The sequence below is a fragment of the Corythoichthys intestinalis genome, chromosome 10 (genome assembly GCF_030265065.1).
Source record: "Corythoichthys intestinalis isolate RoL2023-P3 chromosome 10, ASM3026506v1, whole genome shotgun sequence".
Classification (NCBI taxonomy): domain Eukaryota; kingdom Metazoa; phylum Chordata; class Actinopteri; order Syngnathiformes; family Syngnathidae; genus Corythoichthys; species Corythoichthys intestinalis.
In genome coordinates this window covers 58,270,395-58,294,566 of record NC_080404.1, presented here as the reverse complement: position 1 = coordinate 58,294,566, position 24,172 = coordinate 58,270,395, and the positions used below count along the sequence as shown (strand labels likewise).

The window sequence follows — 24,172 nt, the reverse complement described above, 5'->3', positions numbered from 1 at the left end:
TTATTATGTGAATTAGAATCATATTTTGAGACGATTTGACTATATACAACAATTTGGTAAAGCGTAGATGATGAGAAGTTAGTCTTTTAATCGAGGATGACGTCGGCAGGGTCACGATTTCAGCTGATTTTGAATTTAGCCCATTGAGAAGGAAGATTCAGAACAAGGAAAATACGAGAGGAGCAAAATGTCATCATTGTTTCAATATTTCTACTCCAATGTTTTTACAGAATATTCTTTTTATCCTAAGTATTTTTTCCCCAATTGCTAAATAAATGGTATGGTCATGATAAATAACAGTCTTGTGCTAAATGGAATATGAAATATCAAAAATGCATTTATTCAGTACGACATGGCAAAATGACTACATAATGGTCAAAATTGTCTTCTTGCACATTTTATGCCACCAGAGTTAGTCCAGCTTTTGTCATTTCCCTGCCCCAGCTTCGGAGAGCGTAAACAAACCAGGAGGCGTGACAGCTATCTGACATGCTAACCTGAACCGAGCAGCGTTTCCAGGTCTTATTCACTTTTTTCTAAAATGAAAAAGCACACAAAACTACGCTTCTTCCTGGTGCAGCAACAAAAGCTTGCAGCACATTTGGCTGGCGTAATGCCAACAATTAACGGATTCATCCGCAAAATCAGCTGAATGCGCAGTCCATCTGCATGCTATGAAAGCAATGCTGTATTGTGAGATACCGACCTGGGTGACATAACATTCGCATTCTTACTCAATCCAGGAAGTCACTTATTTTCATGGCGCAAGATTAAAAAAAAAATGGAATACATAAAACGATCGCTTTCACACACATCCAAGCAGTCCATTTCATTCAGAAGCATAAAATACAGAGTGAGATATGAAATATTCATGCTTTTTACTGTCATAGGCACTTTAAATGCTATATAATGCCAATGTTTACCAAATAGTTTCTAGTGCGCAGCAGACTGCTTAAATTTATTTCTGTTGATGTCCCTTTAGGGGCTCCCTATGTTAGTATGCTGGCGTTAAAAAAAAAAGTGCAATTTTGAAGAAAAAAAAAAAAAAAATAATCGTAAAAGCATCTAGTTTCTTACCATTCACAACTTCTTATTCGTGCGACGCCATTTTGAAACGTAAAAGGTGCTCCCTCCCATCTCGGAAACTCGGGGATTGTCATAAAATTCCGGTTCCCCAGTGGAAAATATGGCTTGAGGGGGCGTTCACATGCGGTTTTCGACGAGACGAGTGGTATTTACCAGAATTGCAACACCGCATGAAGGCAGCATCAGATCCTTATTCTCCGTGTCTGAGCAGCTGAACAGGACGGGTTCATAATACAGTGCCCTCCATAATTATTGGCACCCCTGAAAAAGATGTACCTATGACAGCAAAAAGCATGAATATTTCATATCTCACTCTGTATTTTATGCTCCTGAATGAAATGGACCGCTTGGATGTGTGTGGAAGCGATCGTTTTATGCAGTGCCCTCCATAATTATTGGCACCCCTGAAAAAGATGTGTTTTTTAGCTTCTAATATTTTTTTTTTTCAAATAATATGGGACCTTAATGGAAAAAAAGAGAAAAATCCAATCTTCAATACAAGTGCAGTCATTCAGTGGGGAAAAAATCCCACATAAAGAAATGATTTGACATCAAATAATGTGTGTCACAATTATTAGCACCCCTGGTGTTAATACTTTGTACAACCACCTTTTGCCAACAAAAACACGGTCCCAGTTGAAGCCTGGGACCATGTGCTCTGGTCAGATGAGACCAAGATTGAGCTTTTCGGCAACAAACACTCTAAGTGGGTCTGGCGTACCACGAAAGATGCGCATGCTGGAAAGCACCTCATACCCACTGTGAAGTATGGGGGTGGGTCAGTGATTTTGTGGGGCTGTTTCGCTTCCAAAGGCCCTGGGAACCTTGTTAGGGTGCATGGCATCATGAATGCTTTAAAATAGCAGGACATTTTAAATCAAAATCTGTTGCCCGAAAGCTGAAGATGGGTCGTCACTGGGGCTTTCAGCAAGACAATGACCCTAAACATATGGCCAAATCCACACAGAAATGGTTCACCAGACACAAAATCAAGCTCCTCCCATGGCCATCTCAGTCCCCAGACCTTGTTTTGTTGGCAAAAGGGGGTTGTACAAAGTATTAACACCAGGGGTGCTAATAATTGGGACACACATTATTTGATGTCAAATCATTATTTCTTTATGTGGGATTTTTTTCCCCACTGAATAAATGCACTTGTATCGAAGGTTGGATTTTTCTCTTTTTTTTCCATTAGGGTCCCATATTATTTGAATTAAAAAAAATATTAGAAGCTAAAAAACACATCTTTTTCAGGGGTGCCAATAATTGTGGAGGGCACTGTATAAAACGATCGCTTCCACACACATCCAAGCGGTCCATTTCATTTTCCTTTTTGCTGTCATAGGCACTTTAAATGATATATAATGCCAACGTTTACCAAATAGTTTCTAGTGCGCACCAGACTGCTTAAATTTATTTCTGTTGATGTCCCTTTAGGGGCTCCCTATGTTAGTATGCTGGCGTTAAAAAAAAAAAAAAAAAGTGCAATTTTGAAAAAAAAAAACAAAAACAAAAAACAATCGTAAAAGCATCTAGTTTCTTACCATTCAAAACTTCTTATTCATGCGACGCCATTTTGAAAAGTAAAAGGCGCTCCCTCCCATCTCGGAAACTCGGGTACTGTCGTAAAATTCCTGTTCTCCAGTGGAAAATATGGTTTACACGTGGTTTTCGACGAGACGAGTGGTATTTACCAGAATTGCAATACAGCATGAAGGCAGCATCAGACCCTTATTCTCCGTGTCTGAGCAGCTGAACAGGACAGGTTCAAAATATATACTGTATATTGGTAAATAATAAATAAATAAAGGCTTCCAGTGCTCATTCTGCAATAACAGCTTGATAAATGGATGTGTTTGTGTGTGAACAGAAGGATTTGAGTGAAGGAGATGTGCACCTATTGGCCAGGATCCTTTCAGTTGGACTAGTGGATGCAGATCCGAACTACCTCCACCACCTTAAAGGCTACCGAGACCTCCGAGGCGGATGAAATGGATTGACTTAAAGACTTACGAGACAAAAAAAGGCAGTGCTGTTGGTGAAGATATTGACTGAACGGTGACGACGTTCAGCTATCACCGGAATTATACAGATAATATCTCGATATCAGATCCGCAGATGAAAAAGTTTTATTCTTGAAAGAATGTGGTCGGTTGCCTTTGTGACAAAAGCCAGGAAAGACATTGAATAATCAGTGTGGGTATTTCCACACGCAGCGGTTGAGTTGGTTTCCAAGCAGGTAAAGCAAGGTCACCACAGACATGTTCAAACAAAAGAAGCACAGCAGTCCGACAGCACTGAAATGGCCAAGGAGGGGATACACCCAAATCCCCGCGGAGAAGTACACCCAGACAATCCTGTAGATTGTAGAAGAAAAAGAGCTTTCAGTATCAGAAATCCCAAGTGTCAACAAAAAATGTCTTTGGTCATTTTTTTAAAAATAAGGTACCATAAGGATGGAACAGAGTGGACACTAACAGAGAGGACATTTTGTGCTAAAGTTAGCCCTCAACCTAGCTTTGCTAGCATAATACCTAACATGTCGTTGTATACTTGATGAGAAATCTATCATTTTACAAATAAACCTTTTTAAATGATTTGATTTAATTGATTTCTTTGACCGATAACTTTGACAGATCTATCCATTTGAACTGGATTGGATATATCGAACACTAGTTTTTTGGGCATTTACAGGTAACTTCCTGTTGAATTTGAGTTACTTCCTATTCATTTGGGCACATTCTTCCTTTTCAGTAACCCAAAACCAACAGGAAGTGACCTGTAAATGCAGCAAAAGGAACAGGAAGTGACCAAAAATGCTATGAAATGCCCCCAAATCAACTCGTTGGCTGCCATCGCCACCCGACGAGGTCATTTTGGGGCATTTCATATCATCTTCTGTTGATTTTTGGTCACTTCCTTTTCCTTTTGGGGCATTTATAGGTCAGTTCCTGTTGATTTTTGGACGTTTACAAGTCACTTCCTCTTGATTTAGGGTAACTAAAAACGAACAATGTCCCCAAATGAATAGAAAGTGACTCCAAATGAACTATCACATCATTTCCTGTTGATATTCGGCCACTTCCTGTGGATTTTGGGTTATCGAAAATGAAGAACGTCCCCATATGAATAATAAACAACTCGAAATCTACAGGAGATAACCTGTAAATGCCCCAAAATCCGCAGGAAATGACCCCGAAATGTCCCAAAATAAACTCATTACCTGCCATTGCCAGCCAATGAGGTCATTTTGGGGCATTTCATATCATGTTCTGTTGATTTTCGGTCACTTCCTTTTTGTTTTGGGGCATTTTCAGCTCAGTTCCTGTTGATTTTGGGGCATTTACAGGTTATCTCCTGTAGATTTCGAGTTGTTTCCTATTCATTTGGGGACGTTCTTGATTTTCAATAACCCAAAATCAACAGAAAGTGAACGAAAATCAACAGGAAATGATGTGATGGTTGAGTTTGAGTCACTTTCTATTCATTTGGGGACATTCTTCCTTTTCAGTAACCCAAAATCAACAGAAAGTGACTTGTAAATGCCCCAAAAGGAAAAATAAGTGACCGAAAATCAACAGAAAATAATATGAAAAGCCCCAAAATGACCTCATCAGCTGGCAATGGCAGGCAAAAACTGCTGATTTTGGGGCATTTATGGCAAGGGCAGCCAACGAGTTCATTTTAGGGGATTTCCTGAAGATTTTGAGTCATCTCCTATTGACTTTGGGGACGTTGTTAATTTTCAGTAACCCAAAATCAACAGGAAGTGACCCGTAAATGCCTAAAAATAAACAGGAAGTGACCGAAAATCAACAGGAAATGATGTGATAGTTGATTTTGAGTCACTTTCTATTCATTTGGGGACATTCATCCTTTTCATGAACCCAAAATCAACAGAAAGTGACCTGTAAATGCCCCAAAATAAAAAGAAAGTGACCAAATATTGACAGTAAATGACATGAAATGCCATTGACGGCCCCTCCCACTTCAAACTGATCAATGGCAGCCTATCATTTCATTTTGTGGCATTTCAAGTCATTTCCTTTTGATTTTGGGGCATTTCTGAGTCACCTCCTATTGATTTTGAGTTACGTCCTATTTATTTGGGGATATTCTTGAGATACTTTCTATTCAGTAACCCAAAATCAACAGGAGGTGATGCACAGGAGGGTTGAAGGGAACAGGTACCGTTCTCGTACACACCATATAATTGTTTGCATTAGTCTAATACATTCATCTAACTATAGTTTAGGCATGCCCATGAACACTATAAAGTGAATCACCTTGTCGGGGCTCCTGAGCGGGAGATGGAAAAATGGTACCGTTTCTCGTAGGCACCGTCTAACTGTTTGCATTACTCGAACACGCGTAATATAATTAATCAGCGAATAGTATTATTTCTCATATTTACTGTAGGACTGAACTACTCTAAACACACCTAATATAAAATAAATAGCACGCCATAGTTGAATGAAAAGCAGAATAGATACACAACATAATCATAGAAGCCCAATGTGTGCGTCACGAGCAAGATTGAGGCACCAAACTCTTGCAATCAGTTCTGCAAGGACAAAGAGCAGCGCGCTTTGACCCAAAACAGGTAGAACCAGCCCGGATAACAAAGTTGATAGCGGGCGCTTGGGACGTAAAGACCAGCATCGGTCGCTGTGGGAACCATGTCCCATCCACGGACGAACCTAACCGCCCAGAGAGGGATGGTCCCGAAACAACACGCAGCCACAGCTTCGGCCCGGCCTACTCCACCACGGACAAACACTGGACACTGAGATAACACAGATTTTGCTGCTCGGAAACATTTTCTATGTAGCCTTGCTTTGGATCCAGACTTGTCCCTCCGTCGTCTGTTTTTCCATTGTTTTTTTACCATTGTCGACGAATAAATTGTCAACCTGCTTTCGGTGAGTCTTCTTCAAACTTTTGGAACATGGAGTCAGAACAAAGGGTTAAAATAAGAGGTGAACGCGCGGAGTTTCCGCCTTCCCGGTTGCCGCACGGGCCGTTGCCGTTTCCGTGCGGCTTGTCCGGGAAGGAGAATTCCAACAGTGTCGCTTTGAGTCAACCGTCGCCTGCCTTAAATTATGACCAAACGTCTTTTTACCTTTTCGGCTTTTGGTGGTGCTTCAGCTGACGCTTCCGCAGCCGCTCGTCCATCCCGTCCGTTGTCTGAGCCTATCACGTCCACATCAACTGAAGGAATTCACCCCCCCGCCAACCTGCAGAAACGGAGAACAGCCGAAAGAAGTGCCGCTCTGCTGATGCCGCCTCCGTGAGTCAACCGGTGGGGGCCAATATTTCGCGCGTTCCCTTCCTGTGTTAACCCTTTGTACTGACTCCATGTTCCAAAAGTTTGAAGAAGGCTCACCGAAAACAGGTTGACCATTTATTCGTCGACAATGGTAAAAAAACAAGGCAAAAACAGATGACGGAGGGACAATTCTGGCTCCAGGGTCGTTAAAACAACGGCTACATAGCAATGTTTCTGAGCAGCCAACCGTTTGTTATCTCAGTGTCCAGTCTTTTTGAAAGCTGCGGTGGAGTGGGCCGGGCCGAAAGGGTGGCTGGGTGTTATCTTGGGATAATCCCTCTGTGGCCGGTTTTGGGCGGTTAGGTTCGTGCATGACTGGGACGTGGTTGCCACGGCGACCGACGCTGGTCTTGACGTCCCAAGCGCCCGCTATCAATTTTGTTATCCTGGCTGGGCGAGACGCTACTTGTTTTAGGACAGAGTGCCCTGCTCTTTGTCCTTGGAGTGGTCGGGAGAACTGATTGCAAGAGTTGGTGCGTCAATCTTGCTCGTGACGCACACGTTGGGCTTATATGATAAGATGGCGTTGTGTCTCTATTCTGCTTCTTTTCATTAAACTATGGTGTGCTATTTATTTTATATTAGGTGTGTTAGAGTAGTACAAACAATCCTACAGTACATATGAGAAACGGTACTATTCCCTGATTGATTATTTTAAGTGTGTTAGAGTAATGCAAACAGTTATATGGTGTGTGCGAGAAAGGTCACTATTCCCTTCACCTGTAAGTGCCCCCAAATCACCAGGAAGTTGCTGAAAATCAATAGGAAATGATTGCCTCATTGCCTTGACACCGGCTGCCACTGACGGCCATTGATGTCCGCTAGCGATAAACTATTTAAACATCTATGATCATCATCGTTTAATCAGGAAGTTAACAAATGGCTTCAATTCTTTGTTATTTCAATTGAAATATCATAAGACACTTACCAAAGAAGGTAACCCACACCCACGGCTCCCAGTGTGGCCACTGCATCTTTGGTCTTCGGGTAGGCGTGCGGCTGCACCAGAAATTCTCCCAGTAACAAAGGAAGTACACATGTGTGCTAAGAGAAGAATTCATGAGAAGGATTATCACTCAGAATAAATCCAAGTTTAGCATAAAAAGTCTTGAATATATCCTGACCATGGCATGGTTTATCCAAGGAGGTAGAAAGGCGTCAATAGTTGCCGGGTAGACTAACTCTCTGTCGTAAGCAAAGATAGCCCAAAAAAGCACGACGACAAACTAAACAAGAAGAAACGTTCATATTTGTGTTGTTGTGAAGCTTCAAAAAGTATTTGAAATATTTCTCACCGTGCCCACCGGGAAGGAAAAGACAGAGAATATTAGATCTGTACATCTGTTCAGTGTGCTGTCCAAGCTTTTTCCGTATTGAAGATCGTTAAGTGCGGCCAGTCCAAAGAATACCATTTGGAGTAGCTGAAATAGAGGTTGCACAATAAGGGCTGTTCTAAAATTACAACAACAAAAATCAAGTCGATTTTGTAAGCCGGTTATTGACACTGACATACTTGTTTCTTATTTTTAAACGCATGTTGATTATGAAAGGCAATTGAAATAGTCTTTCGATTAATCTAGATCAGTGGTTCTTAAACTTGCTAAAGATATTGAACCCCATGAGTTTCACACATGCATTAACTGAACCCTTTGGAATTAATTTTTTTTTTTTTTTTTTTTTTCAAAATCAAAACCAATAGATCGACACTAGCAAGCTAAAACCTAAATGAATTTCGATTCAAATTCCTTCTCATTTAGACAGCAAGTTTTTACACAGGCTAAAATGTATGATTTTGTCTTTTTTTGCATCATCATCATCATCATCATCAGACCACTAAACCATGAGTGGCACAATGTGTATATCTAAGAATTTTCATTCAAATTTGGATGAACATATCTTATATTGCTCAAGATTAAACCTGCTTAGAACCTTGACCGTGCAGTTGCTGTCATCTTTACATCACAACCGAAAAAATGCCACATACCAAAATCCATTTTGCCACACCCCCACCCCCCTCCCAAAAAAATGCCACATGCCAAAATCCATTTTGCCACATGGCAAAAAAATGCCACATGGCAAAATCAAAGCAAAGGTAAATAATAATTCTAAGCTAAAAATGACAGACATTTTGAATAATAGATATAATTAATAGGGCTGTCAAAATTATCGCGCTAACGGGCGGTAATTAATTTTTTTTTATTAATCATGTTAAACTATTTGACGCAATTAACGCACATGCCCCGCTCAAACAGATTAAAATGACGGTACATTGTATTGTCCGCTTGTTACTTGTTTTTTGGCGCCCTCTGCTGGCGCTTTGGTCCAACTGATTTTATGGGTTAGTACCATGAGTGAACATGGTGTAATTATTGACAACATCAATGGCGAGCAACTAGTTTATTTTTTGACTGAAATTTTTTACAAATTTTAAGAAAACGAAAACATTAAGAGGGGTTTTAATATAAAATTTCTATAACTTGAACTAACATTTATCTTTTAAGAACTACAAGCCTTTCTATCCATGGATCACTCTAAGAGAATGTTAATAATGTTAATGCCATCTTGTAGATTTATTGTTATAATAAACAAATACAGTACTTATGTACCGTATGTTGAATATATATATCCGTCATGTGTCTTATCTTTCCATTCCAACAATAATTTACAGAAAAATATGGCATATTTTATAGATGGCTTGAATTGCGATAAATTACGTTTAATTAAAATTTTAAAGCTGTAATTAACTCGATTAAAAATTTTAATCATTTGACAGCCCTAATAATGAATTACCTTCGTTTTATGGCTGGGTTGAAAAAAAAAAAAGCGGTTGCGCAACGTCTGTAAACGGGGGTTTCCAGGGTAAAACGGACAAATTAAAAAATAGTTTGGGGGCTTAATACGCCATGAATCTGCTATGGCAGCATATAGACATATTGTTCTATCAAACACAACAGTTTTTTTGGCTTAAAATACAGCAGTTTCTTTTTTAAAGAGGAGTGCAAGTGCAGAAACTGCTTTTTCACTCCTGTCTGTTTTCCGCCATATATATTTTGGCTAGAATAAAATAAAAAGTGCAACTCGTTCCAAAACTGAAAAAGCATCTCTTGAAATGATATAACATCTAGATTTCAATTACTATGAATAAATTATTTTTTCTTCTGTCACTCTTTGTTTGATTGGATTGTTAAAAAGTTTGGATCGCACGGTCACCTTGTATTTGAAGTTCAATTTTTGCTCTGAAACTGCCTTTCGTAACACTGGCCACTAGATGGTGTAAAAGTACAATTAACAGATGACGATCATCACCTAAACAGTGAACAAAACAATTACCGTATCCTATTATAAATTTATAAATGCTATATATAACTTTTTTTTTTTTTTTAAATTAAATATTGTATGTTTATGTTGTTATAATTACACAAACCCTGGTTAATTATTTTCTCCAATTTTGTTGCAGTGATCCTTTGTATTTGCATATTGTTTCTTTCCCCTGTCAGTTAGTAATGCGACACATTCTCCTTTAAATTAGGTCCACTTTGTTTGTGGGCCCTTTTTTGTCTGAGGATGCCATGTGCATGAAGAAACTTTTGTTAAAAATTCATTTACAAACGTGTATTCATGCTTTACCTTTCTTTGTGATTGAATTTGAATCGTTACTCATGCCAACTTTGTCTTTTTGTCAGTAATTAATACCTCATCATAAGTGCAGTCATTGAAGTACTAGTACACAATGCAGACGAACACACTAGTTACACTAATGTATCAGCTGATCTTGAAAAAAGTCCATACATTGGTCGACCATCATAAGATCATCACCCAAGTAGTGAACACAACAAGTTGGCATTTAACATTTGCTATATATCAGTTAAAAAATATAAATAAAAAGTGGTATGAAAACGTATCTGAACCTTTTGGAATTTCTCACATTGCTGCATAAATTCATCATCAAATGTGATCGGATCTTTGTCAAAATCACACAGATGAAAAAACAGTGCCTGCTTTAACTAAAACCCCCCAAACATTTATAGGTTTTCATATTTTAATTAGGATAGTCTGCAAACAATGACAGAAGGGGGAAAAATAAGTAAGTGAACCATCACATTGAATATTTTGTGGTCCCCCCTTTGACAGCAATAACTTCAACCAGGTGCTTCTTGTAGCTGCAGATCAGTCTGGCACATCGATCAGGACCATTCTTCTCTACAAAACTGCTGTAATTCAGTCAGATCCCTGGGATGTCTGGCATGAATCACTGTCTTTAGGTCATGCCACAGCATCTCAATGGAGTTCAAGTCTGGACTTTGACTTGCCCACTCCAGAACGTGTATTTTGTAGTTCTGAAACTATTCTGAAGTTGATTTACATCATTGTCTTGTTGCAGCATCCATCCTTTTTTAGCTTCAACTGTCTGGCAGATGGCCTGAGGTTTTCCTGCAAAACTTTTGAATTCATTCTTCCATTAATGATTTCAAGTTGTCCAGGCCCTGAGGCACCAAAACAGCCCCGAATCATGATGCTCCCTCCACCATGCTTCACGGTGGAGATGAGGTGTTGATGTCGGTGAGCTGTTCCATTTTTCCTCCACACATGACAATTCAGCCTTGGTTTCATCAGTCCACAAAATATTTTGCCAAAACTTTTCTGGAGTGTCCAAGTGCCTTTTTGCAAATATTAAACGAGCAACAATGTTTTTTTTTTTTTTTTTTTTTTTTTTTGAGAGCAGTGGCTTCCTCCATGGTGTCCTCCCATGAACACCATCGTTTTACATAAAGTTGAGATATTGAACTGTGCCAGTGATTTCTATAAGTCTTTAGCAGACACTCGAGGATTCTTTTTTACCTCTCTGAGTATTCTGCTCTGAACTCTTGACATCATGTTTGGTGGACGGCCACTCCTTGGGAGAGAAGCGACTGTGCCAAACTCTCTCCATTTGTAGACAACTTCTCTGACTGTTGATTAATCAACATCCAGATTTTGAGAGATGGTTTTGTACCCATTCCTAGATTTTTACAAATCAACAATCCTTGATCGCAGGTCTTCAGACAGCTCTTTTGATGGATATACTGATGCACATCAGACAGTGCTTCTCAACAAGACAATTCTTACCAGGTGTGTGTGTTTTGTAGTGGGCAGGGCAGCTTGTGATTGGGCACACACCTGACTTAAATTGTTATGTTTTGGTTTCAATTGCTCTTTAAGTCTCCTTTACTTATTTTTTCCCCTTCTGTCATTGTTTGCATGCTATCCTCATTAAAATATGAAAACCTATAAATGTTAGGGTTGTTTTAGTTAAAGCAGACACTGTTTTTACATCTGTGTGATTTTGACAAAGGTCAGATCACATTTGCTGGTGATTTTATGCAGAAATGTGAGAAGTTCCAAAAGGTTCAGATACTTTTTCATACTACTGTATATGTATATCAGCCCGATATATCGGCTAGCTGATCTATCAGTCGACCTTTAAATTATATATATCTTCGCCACAACCATATTTACTAAAAAAAATTGTACTTACCAAGTTCAAAAACGTGAGGTATTTCCAAGGTCCTCCATACACAAAGATCCCAGGTGGCAATTGTTCTCCATCTTTAGCAGCCAGAGTGATCACAACAAAAGCATACCAACTAAATGCCGTGATGTGGTAAACTCCCTTTAAGGTTAAAGTCATTTTTTTTTAACAACACTGTTTTCCAGTCTTGGCTGAGTCACAGCGGGCGCAAATTCTAGGCTGTAGCGTGAAAACTAGAAAGATTAGGCTAAATGTGCTGCTCAACGCAAACACAAGAGGCCTACTGTTGAAGTCGTGGACACGAGCTTTCATAAGCGGCGTTCTGGAGCATGTGACTTCGTGGCTATTTTACTCTCCGTGAGCTTATTGGCTTTCAAAAGGTTTTGCAAGAAAAGTCTGATGTAAGCACAGGTTAAGGTGAAATATCTAAACGTCTTAATGTGGCTTTTAAAAAACATGACGTTTCCTAAGAGGCAAAATTGAGGTAAAAAGTCCAAACTTAAGGTCGTTTATTTTCATCATTTACTCTGGACCAAACCGGACATCCATTCAACATACTGTATTTGAAAAATGACTACAATTTGTTAGGTTCATTGTACAGGATTTATAGGTAAAGGCACAATTGCAGTTTCTGCAAAATACAAAAAAAAAAAAAAAACATTTTTTTCAATTTACCCCTACATGAACTTCATCATCGAACATGATAAGGCTTTGAGGTCTTTTAAGAAAAATGCATTTTTTACTGTTACGATGGAAATCTTTACAAATACCCCAAAAATGTGACAGCTGTTCACCCATAATGCACAATAAAGTTTGGCATATGACAGTATCATGGAGTCATATACAGTACATGTTTTTGTTTGGATTGTACGGAAGTGTAATGTTGCCACCCCAAAAAAGCCCAGTATCATATTTTTCCCTTATAATATAGTATCTTGCTAAAACCTGATGAATATTATGTGAAAACGTGATAGTATGTAAAAACTACATAAATATTCTGTGAAAACATGATGATTAGCATGTATAACTTGATAATTATCATGCCAAAATTTGATCATTATCACGTAAAACGTGATAGTATCACCTAAAAATTTGATAGTATGTAAAAACGTAATAATTATCAAGTCAAAACGTGGGAACTACCATGTAAAAATGTGATGATACCATGTATAATTGTGATGTCTAAAGACGTCATTATCATGTGAATCGTGATAGTATTACCAAAAAAACTGGTAGTATGTAAAAACGTGATCATAATCGAGTAAAAACATGAGAACTATCATATTAAATCACATTATGTAAAAACTTGCTATAATGTAAAAATATGATCATTATCATGTAATGGAGTGACACCATGTAAAAACATCATGTAAAAACATAATCATTATCATGTAAAATGTGATAATATAATATAACCTAAGAATGTGATAGTATCATGTAAAAACGTGATAATGATCAAGTAAAAACGTGAGAACTATCAAGTAAAATCATATTATGTAAAAACTCAATACTATAATGTAAAAATGTGATCATTATCATGTAATAACGTGACACTATCTTAAAACCTAAATAATTATCATGTAAAAACATGATCATTATCATGTCAAATGTGATAGTATCACCTAAAAATGTAATAGTACGTAAAAACGTGATAATTATCAAGTAAAAACATGAGTACTACCATGGAACAATGTGATCCTACGATGCAAAATGGTGATTATTATATAAAAAAGTGATCATTATCATGCAAAATTTGATCATCACAATGTAAAAATGTGATCAGTATCATGTAAAACGTGATAACATAACCTCGGAATGCGATCGAATCATGTAAAAATGTGATAATGATCACGTGATAATGATCAAGTAAAAATGTGAGAACTATCAAGTAAAATCATATTATGTAAAAACTATACTATAATGTAATAACGTGATCATGATCATGTAATAACGTGATACTATGTAAACACTAGATATTGATCATGTAAAAACATCTTTATCATGTAAAACTTGATCATCATCATGTAAATATGTGATTATGTAAAACGTGATAGTATGTAAAAAGTGATAATATAACCTAAGAATGTGATAGTATCATGAAAAAACGTGATAATGATCAAGTAAAAATGTGAGAACTATCAAGTAAAATCAAATTATGTAAAAACTCTATACTGGGTAATAACATGATAATAATCATGTAATAACGTGATACTATGTAAAAACTAGATATTGATCATGTAAAAACATGATCTTTATCATGTAAAACTTGATAATCATCATGTAAATGTGTGATTATGTAAAACGTGATAGTATGTAAAAACGCGATCATTATCAAGTGAAAACGTGAGAACTATCATGTAAAAACATGATCATTATCACGTAAAATGTGAGAGTATCACCTTAAAATGTGATAGTATCATGTAAAAACAGGATGATTATCAAGTAAAAATGTGAGAACTAGCATGTAAAAATGTGATACTACCATGTAAAATTGTGATATTATGTATAATCCTTATACTATCATGTATAAACGTGATCATTATCATGTATATATATTAGGGCTGTCAAACGATTAAAATTTTTAATCGCGTTAATTACAGCTTAAAAATTAATCGTAATTAATCGCAATTAATCGCAATTCAAACCATTTATAAAATATGCCATATTTTTCTGTAAATTATATATATATATATATATATTCTGTAAAATAAATTATTGGAATGGAAAGATAAGACACAAGATGGATATATACATTCAACATACAGTACATAAGGACTGTAGTGGGCATTTCACTCTACTGTCATTTAAATCTGTCTATGCTGTCCTCACTCCGAAGCGTCTACTTTTTCCAAAGCTAGACAGCTAGTGAACGACGCCATAATAATCAGACTTCTTTCTTTTTCATCTGATTTAATAATAAAACGGCCTCAAACCATTGTCCTCTTTAGACCGTCGTAAAACTACAAAAAAAAAAAAGTACACAAGCATTGCATTAGCAACAACGTTAGCTTAGCACGCTATACAGGGTCACAAAACCTAAACAAAAAGCGTCTCATACAAAAAATATAACATTTCGCTTACTAACATAATATGTGCATTATTTACAACAACCATACTTACGGACAAATCTTGTCCAAGGATCACATAAGCACAACATTACAACGTAGGCGTCAGCCCGAGACGTCCTGCAGCCATATTGAATTGGCAAGACAACAATAAACCATGTCGCGAAGCGACCACAAGAGTTCGCTGTTAGACAGCACAAAAAGCCTGGCTGTAAAACTTGCCAAAAGGCAGAATACTGTCTGAGCGGGACATGTGCGTTAATTGCATCAAATATTTTAACGTGATTAATTTAAAAAATTAATTACCGCGCGTTAACGCGATAATTTTGACTGTCCTAATATATATATATATATATATATATATATATATATATATATATATCCGATTACTCGAATATTCGAACTAAATAGTTCATCGATTAATCGACTACTAAAATAATCGATGGCTGCAGCCCTATTTCGAATGAACAAACGTTCCCAGTCTAAATGGATTGGGCGTCGAGCACCGTCAATGGCAGCCTCAGTTACCTGAGACACTATGATGGTGGAAGATTTTGGTAGCAACTTGTTGGTCCCCCTTTTTTTTTTTTAAACATCGACGCCTTTTTAAAACGATATCTCGATTCTTGGCAGGAGCATATCGATAACCTTTTGGGATACATAGTAGCACGATACATCACCATTTCGATATTTTGTCACACCCCTACTTGCAAAGTTGGATTTTTTTGTTTTTGTGTGTTGTTTGTTTCCCCTAGGTCAATTAGTAACGCGACACCTACTCCTTAAAGTTTGGTGCGCTTTGTTAATTCTCTCCTTTTCTGTGTGGACACCGAGAGGGAGGTAAGTGCCATTTGCCTGCTGAGACTTTTGTGCTAAAATGTAATTTCCAGGCGTGTAGTCATGTATAAAAATCACATTTCATTCCTTTTTTTTTGCATTTATTTTGAATAGAGGCACAGTGTTGAGTTTCATGCGAGGATTGTCTTTTTGTGATTTTTGTTAAAGCACATCACACCAGTCTTGAATCACGTCCTCATATCAAACATACAACGTGCAGACAAAAACCAGTTTTTATGTCTTTAAAGAAAAATTGTAGTGTTTACTTTGGAATGGCTACAAGCTGTGGAGAAAGTTGCGAACTCCTACGAAGGGATCCATTATACAATTATATTTTTACAATTCGACGAAGGAGCACCCCATTCATACGAATGGCTGGCTGTCAAGTATATTTCAAGGTAATTTGATGAGAAAAAACACCCATTTTGAATTTTCTACTGGCTGTGTTCTATCAAAGGCGCTTTATGATGTCGAGCTTTATTTGTATGTGCGCGACGTAATTATTACGGCTGTCAAACGATTCAAAATTTGAATTGAGTTAATCACAGCTTAAAAATTAATTAATTGCAATTAATCACAATTCAAACCATCTCTAAAATATGCCATATTTTTCTGTAAATTATTGTTGGAATGGAAAGATGAGACACAAGACCGATATATACATTCAACATACAGTGGGGCAAATAAGTATTTAGTCAACCACTGATTGTGCAAGTTCTCCCACTTGAAAATATTAGAGAGGCCAGTAATTGTCAACATGGGTAAACCTCAACCATGAGAGACACAATGTGGAAAAAACAACAGAAAATCATATTGTTTGATTTTTAAAGAATTTATTTGCAAATCCTGGTGGAAAATAAGTATTTGGTCAATACCAAAAGTTCATCTCAATACTTGGTTGGCAATAACGGAGGCCAAACGTTTTCTGTAACTCTTCACAAGCTTTTTACACACTGCTGCTGGTATTTTGGCCCATTCCTCCATGCAGATCTCCTCTAGAGCAGTGATGTTTTGCGGCTGTCGTTGGGCAACGCGGACTTTCAACTCCCTCCACAGATTTTCTATGGGATTGAGATCTGGAAACTGGCTAGGCCACTCCAGGACCTTGAAATGCTTCTTACAAAGCCACTCCTTTGTTGCCCTGGCTGTGTGTTTGGCATCATTGTCATGCTGAAAGACCCAGGCACGTCTCATCTTCAAAGGCCTTGTTGATGGAAGGAGATTTTCGCTCAAAATCTTTCGATACATGGCCCCATTCATTCTTTCCTTTACACCACAGGTGTCAAACCGATTCCAGAAAGGGCCTAGTGGGTGCTGAATTTTGTTCCAACCCATAACGCGCAGAGATTTAACCAATGAACTTCCTGCTGAACAAGCAGCACCTGACAAAGTTTAACTGATTACACATGTAAAAGATGTAATTGGTGAAAAGGTGTCCTCTTCATTGGTTGGAAAGCAAACCTGCACCCACTAGGCCCTTTCTGGAATCGGTTTGACACCTGTGCTTTACACAGATCAGTCCCTTTGCAGAAAAACAGCCCCAAAACATGATGTTTCCACCCCTATGCTTCACAGTGGGTATGGTGTTCTTCGGATGCAATTCAGTATTCTTTCTCCTCCGAACACGAGAACCTATGTTTCTAACTTTCTACCAAAAAGTTTTACTTTGGTTTCATTTGACCATAACACATTCTCCCAGTCCTCTTCTGGATCATCCAAATGCGCTCTAGCGAACCGCAGACGGGCCTGGACGTGTACTTTCTTCAGCACGGGGACACGTCTGGCAGTGCAGGATTGGAGTCCCTGGCGGCGACTGATAGTAGCCTTTGTTACTGTGGTCCCAGCTCTCTGTAGGTCATTCACTAGGTTCCCCCGTGTGGTTCTGGGATTTTTGCTCACCGTTCTTGTTATCATTTTGACGCCACGAGGTGAGGAGGGAGTTGAAAGTCCGTGTTGCCCAACGACAGCCCCAAAACATCATGCTCTAGAGGAGATCTGCATGGAGGAAGGGGCCAAAATACCAGCAACAGTGTGTGAAAAGTTTGTGAAGAGTTAAACAAAACGTTTGGCCTCCGTTATTGCCAACAAAGGGTACATAAAGAAGTATTGACATGAACTTTTGGTATTGAACAAATACTTATTTTCCACCATGATTTGCAAATCAATTCTTTAAAAATCAAACCATGTGATTTTCAGTTTTTTTCCCACATTATGTCTCTCATGGTTGAGGTTTACCCATGTTGACAATGACAGGCCTCCCTAATATTTTCAAGTGGGAGAACTTGCAAAATTAGTGGCTGACTAAATACTTATTTGCCCCACTGTATATATATATATACACACACACAGTGCTGGCCAAAAGTATTGGCACCCCTGCAATTCTGTCAGATAATGCTCAATTTCTCCCAGAAAATGATTGCAATTACAAATGCTTTGAAAGTAATATCTTCATTGATTTTGTTTGCAATGATAAAACACAAAAGAGGATGAAAAAAAAAAATGAAATCGTGAACATTTTACACAAAACTCCACAAATGGGCTCGACAAAATTATTGGCAACCTCAGCCTAAAACTTGGTAGGACTACCTTTAGACAAAATAATTGCGAACAACCGCTTCCGGTATCCATCAATGAGTTTCTTACAATGCTCTGCTGGAATTTTAGACCATTGTTCTTTGGCCAACTGCTCCAGGTCTCTGAGATTTGAAGGGGGCCATTTTCAGATCTCTCCACAGATATTCTATGGGATTCAGGTCTGGACTCATTGCTAGAAGTCTCCAGTGCTTTCTCTCAAACCATTTTCTAGTGCTTTTTGAAGTGTGTTTTGGCTCATTGTTCTGCAGGAAGACTGATGACTAGGGTTGGGCATCGTTTAAAATGGAACGTTTCCGGTTCCGTGTTTCGATACGGGTTCCAAACGGTTCTCGATTCCGATTCTTTTAAGAAGCAGGGTAAAAACAAAAACAAAAAAAAGCCTATCGTTTAAAAATGTATTAGTTTATATTAGTGCTACAACGATTAATCGATTAACTCGAGTATTCTATTAGAAAAAAATATTCGAATTAAATTCTGTTGCCTCGAGTATTCGTTTAATTAAAGTGGCGTTATAATGTTTTGTTTTGAAAGTGTTTACATTTAGTTTATTGATTAGGGTGGAAACATTGCCCTCTGGTCTGCCTCATTTCACATGACTGAATCCAACTGCTCGCTGTTAAGACCAACGTAAGATCACTTTTTCTTTGGGCTAATGTTTTTATTAATGCATTCGTAATTTGGTTTATATGTATATTTAGCCGTTTTTTTGTGGGAATATGAGTCTGAACCATTTGTTAAGAGCATTGGGGAAAAAAACGTCAGCATTTTATAGCATTTAAGCTAGCGGACTTCTGCCATGTAAGTTAGCCAATTGTTCTTTTGTTGTACATAGATCCTCATTTATTTTTAATAACATTTGAGGCTCAGCTCAGGTATTTTTAATTTTTCATGTTCCCTTTACGATTACTCGATTATTCAAACTAACTAGTTTAACGATTAATCGACTACTAAAATAATCGATAGCAGCAGCCCTAGTTCATATGAATGTCTTCTCGATTTTTTTTTTTTTTTAATTATATGAATTTTTAAAAATGACTATTTCTTTATATAAATTTAAAATGTATTATTATTTATCAATACAATCTAGGGAGGACAGCCACAGTGCGGTAGGCTTTCCACTTATTGATGACACAGCGCACGGTAAACACAGGAACATTCAGATCGTTGGAGATGGACTTGTGGCCTTGAGATTGCCCATGCTTCCTCACAATTTTGCTTCTCAAGTCCTCAGACAGTTCTTTGGTCTTCTTTCTTTTCTCCATGGTCAACGTGCTACACACAAGGTAGAGCTGTCCCAATCCGATATTTGGATGGGATCGAACACCGATATGTGCAAAAAAAATACGCATCGGTATCGGATAGGCCGACACGGAAAAATTCCGATCCAGACTTCCGATCGTTTTTTTTTGTGTGTTTTTTTTGAAAGTCCGTTCCGGGTTTTCCAGCGCACCGCTTTACATAATCCATTCCAGTTTTTGCTTCGGTTTCCCCAACCCTAACCCTAACCCTAACCCTGGATGACAATTGACAAGCCATTATCTCTCGTGAGTAAAGACGCACCATCCAACACTTAGAACCACGGTACAACATGCCCAGACGTCATTACATCCTTGAGCGATTCGGCCGTAGAAGATTCGAGAACGATTCACAAACATCCAAATTCCGATGATTGAAATATGTCAAGTAAAGCGGAACTAATACACAGCGCGGTCTTCAGGACGCAATGAGAAACGGACCGCATTGCGTTCAGAGAGTAAACATCATGCTTGTCATTGACCCGGGTCAATGCCAATGCTCAACTCACGGCTTTAGCACAACTCATGCCGCTGGATAAAAAACACAAGAATACCTGACTGCTGCTGACAGCCGCTACAAACTTCGTCAACATCGTTTTACTGTAGATAATAGATATCATATGTATATAGAACTAGATGCAAAATGACAGACTCAACAGCGTTAGCAACACATGTATTGAAAACTAGGTGCGTTAGTAAACAGCCGCCATCTTAAAGCAGGAGACTTCCCTAGTAGGCTGTTGTAGTGAACCTTCCAAGCAAACCTAATGAACTTTTGATCTAAAATACTCCTAAATCGGATAAAATCTTGACTTGAATCCATCTTCAAAACAATTTAAAAACTTTCACATGTCGAAAGTAGACAGAAGGGAAATTATGGAATAACAGGAGCAATTTTAACAACTTTAACAGTTGATTCGCAAAATTAAATGAATTGAATGTAGTTTAAAGCTGCTGATACGGAATGGGGACTTGAGTATTTTATTTACTGTTTTAAAAAGTTAACTTGATACTGAAATAGTCGTTTATTTAAACCTGAGAGGCTTTTATACAATTTTTGTAACTAATGCACGAAACATGAAACGCATCTAATAGCTTGGGGGGTTTGTGGGATTTTCCACTGAAGTTGGTTGTGTGTTTTGCTTTTTTAAGACAGTTTACAATATTATTTGCACGTTTTACTGACCGACTATGCCATTTCTGTTTGCTATTTATAATGTTTTGCGTTTGTCACTGATTAAACAGGTCAGTTTCTTGTTACCAACCGTGGCGTGTTATTCAAACTCACCTAATTCAGCTGGCTAGTTGTTATCAAGAGTACTAAAACCCTTTTCATCATGAGCCTGGCAACTAAGTAAGGAGGCTAAATAACTTTAATACATGCTCAGATAGGCCGGTATCGGTATCGGAAGTGCAAAAACCCGGATCGGGACTTCCCTAGCCGCAAGTGTGACTTGGTCATTGCAACCACTTGTTATGTGCCACAGGTAAGTAACAGGGGCTGTTGATTACACAAATTAAAGAAGCATCACATGATTTTTTAAAGGGTGGCAATACTTGTCCGGCCCATTTTGGAGTTTTGTGTAAATGATAAGGATTCAATTTTATCCCCATTTTTTGTTGTTGTGTTTTTTCATTGCAAGCAAAATAAATGAAGATATTACTACCAAAGCAATTGTAATTGCAGTCATTTACTGGGAGAAATTGAGCATTATCTGACAGAATTGCAGGGGTGCCAATACTTTTGGCCAGCGGTGTATACAGCGATCCCTAATTTATCGCCATTAATCGGGACCAGAACCCGCTTTGACACGTGAAAAACAGCGAAGTAGCGCACCCACCCCCCCTTTCTGGACCATAAGGTAGGACATGAAACAATCCTTACGTATTGTTCCTAAGAATGCTTTTCGTTTTGCAGAACATCTGCAGCCCGACATTCCGAACTTGTGCTCCGAGACAAACACAGTCTTCTCTAAAACAATGGCCGGACGTCTCAAGGACTATCATCACTGTCCCGGCTGTTCGAAAATCTTAAGAGATCCTCTCATGCTGCTGTGCGGTCACAACATCTGCCGTCCATGTCTGCATCAGTTGATTGCCACAAACCAACGATTGTGTCAACTCTGTGGGAGAGCGTTTGGATTGAGGGATCCGCGTCCGAACGTTGCAGTCAGGGCGATATGTGAGGACCTTTCCATTGTCAAGTCAGAAGACATGTGCAGCTTGCACAAAGAGGAACTCAAACTCTTCTGTTTGGACCACCAGGAGCTTGTGTGCCATAACTGCACGAATGCAGAAATCCACCTTGGTCACACGTTCCGGCCCCTCAAAGAAATTGTGAAAGGTCTTCGTAAGGAACTCCAGGAAGGCCTGCAAAAGGCCAAGGGAAGACTCAAAGATTACAATGACTGTAAAGCCAACTTATTTGAACAGGCAAGGTACATCAAAGACCAGGGGGGGAATGTGGAACGCAAGATTAGGAAGGATTTTAAGGAGCTCCGTCTCTTTCTCGACATCGAGGAGGAGACCAGGTTGGCTGCTGTCATGGAGGAAGAAAAGAATAAGAGTCAAACGATGAAGGAGAAGAGAGCGGCTCTCGGCGAACAAATCGCCGCTCTCTCGGATGTCGTCAGCAGCACTGAGAAGCAGCTGAGGTCTGGCAATGCTTCTTTCGTAAAGAACTTCAAGACTGCGATGAGCAGAATCCAGGAGCTGCCTGAGAAGCCGCAGCTGCTACCAGGAGCTCTGCTGGACGAAGCCAAACACGTGGGCAACCTCAAGTTCAAGGTGTGGGAGCGGATGAAGGAGACGCTCGCCTACAGTCCAGTCATTCTGGACCCCAACACAGCCAATCCAAGAATCTGTCTGTCCAAAGATCTGACCAGTCTGAGTTTGAAAGAATTACAGCAGGAGCGTCCAAAGAATTCAGAGAGGTTCCAGGGGGAGAGTCTGCTGGGTTGTGCTTCGGACCCGGGAAGACAACAATGGCTGGGAATTGGGGGTTGTGCGGATGGACCTTCGTTTGCCAGAGAAAATGAAGGGTTGGATCATTGGATTTTGTAATCAGGCATAAAATTGGGTCACGGATTGATGGGGGGAGAATATGACGTGCCTTAACATTAGCACATTATGTATGATTGCCCCTGTGCCTTCTGAAGGGGAAAAGATATTGTCATCGCACACACTATATAATTGTTTGCATTAGTCTAACACATATATAGTCTAACACACACATATGGTACAGGTTCTCGTGGGCACCGTCTAACTGTTTGCATTAGTCTAACACACATAATATAATCAATCAGGAAATAGTATCATTTTCATATTTACGGTAGGACTACACTACTAATATAAAATAAATAGCACCCCATAGTTTAATGAGAAGAAATAGAAGAGGTACACAATGCCGTCTTATCACAAGATTGACGCACCAACTCTTGCAATCAGCTCTCCCAGCAAAGTCCAAGGACAAAGCGCTTTGTCCTAAAACAAGTACAACCAGCCCGGACAGCAAAGTTGATAGCGGGCGTCCCAATCCGCGCACGAACCTAAGCCGCCTAAAACCGGCCACCAAGGGGAAGACCCAAAAGCAACGCCCAGACCCACCTTCGGACACGCCTTCGACATGACCCGCATCAGCAAAGACCTTAAAAAGACTGGACACTGAGATAATATTTTTTTCTGCTCGGAAACATGTAGCCTTGTTTTGGATCCAGAATTGTCCCTCTGTCGTCTGTTTTTGCCTTGTTTTTACCATTGTCGACGAATAAATTTTCAACCTGTTTTCGGTGAGTGTTCTTCAGGCTTTTGAAACATGGAGTCAGTACAAGGGGTTAAAATAAGAGGACGCGCGAAGTTCTGCCTTCCCAGCGGGCGCACGCCAGGCAGCGTCAGCCGAGCGGCACTTGTTTTGGCTGGTGCTGTTCCCGGGTGCGTCTGGGCCGGGCGGGGGGCGAATTTCAACACTTCCCATAGTAAGAAGGGAATCTACATTCACAATAGTTCCCATTGTTGGAAGACAAATAAGCCTGGGTCCCATAGTCAGAAGCCAAAATATTGTTTTATTCCCATAGTCAGACTTGCTTTGCACCCATAGTCTCACGAGATAACTTGTTTTGCACCATAATATTGTTTTATTCCTATAGTCAAAAGGGAATCACACGAGATAACTTGTTTTGCATCTGTTACAGCACGGCTCATTTGTTCCCATGTGAAAAGCCCTTTTCCAAGGGGGCTGAACCAAAAGTAGCTTTAATGTAAGTCATTGGACGGGGTAGCGCCGCTCGGGGACGGAGGTGGCCTCTCCGGCTCCGTGGGGCGCGTCCCTATAAAAACCGGGCATTTCCGGGCGACCAGTGAAGTCTGCTGGTGGATAAACGTGCAGCTCGCCCAGCTTCGTCCTTTCGCCACTTTTACTGGAGTGCTGACCCCGCTTCCCACTCATTTTGTCACGGTA

General features: G+C 39.2%; 2 protein-coding genes across 2 annotated transcripts; one reads left to right on the top strand and one right to left on the bottom strand.

Annotated features, from left to right (window-relative positions):
• Window positions 1–2,689: 2,689 nt before the first annotated feature.
• On the bottom strand, window positions 2,690–12,500 carry LOC130923419 (androgen-dependent TFPI-regulating protein). The gene is given in 5 exon segments (XM_057849114.1): window positions 2,690–3,443; window positions 7,344–7,459; window positions 7,540–7,641; window positions 7,711–7,836; window positions 11,931–12,500. Coding segments are annotated over 5 exon segments (816 nt in total). The 5' UTR covers window positions 12,237–12,500; the 3' UTR covers window positions 2,690–3,277.
• A 3,195-nt stretch (window positions 12,501–15,695) lies between these two features.
• LOC130923418 (E3 ubiquitin-protein ligase TRIM35-like) lies at window positions 15,696–23,498 on the top strand. Its single transcript, XM_057849113.1, has 2 exons — window positions 15,696–15,829; window positions 21,635–23,498. The coding sequence occupies exon 2, from the start codon at window positions 21,697–21,699 to the stop codon at window positions 22,777–22,779; it is 1,083 nt and encodes a 360-aa protein (XP_057705096.1). The 5' UTR covers window positions 15,696–15,829; window positions 21,635–21,696; the 3' UTR covers window positions 22,780–23,498.
• Window positions 23,499–24,172: the final 674 nt, after the last annotated feature.

Coding starts and splice junctions, on each gene's coding strand:
- LOC130923418 (XM_057849113.1), top strand. CDS start 21,697: ATGGCCGGACGTCTCAAGGACTATCATCACTGTCCCGGCTGTTCGAAA.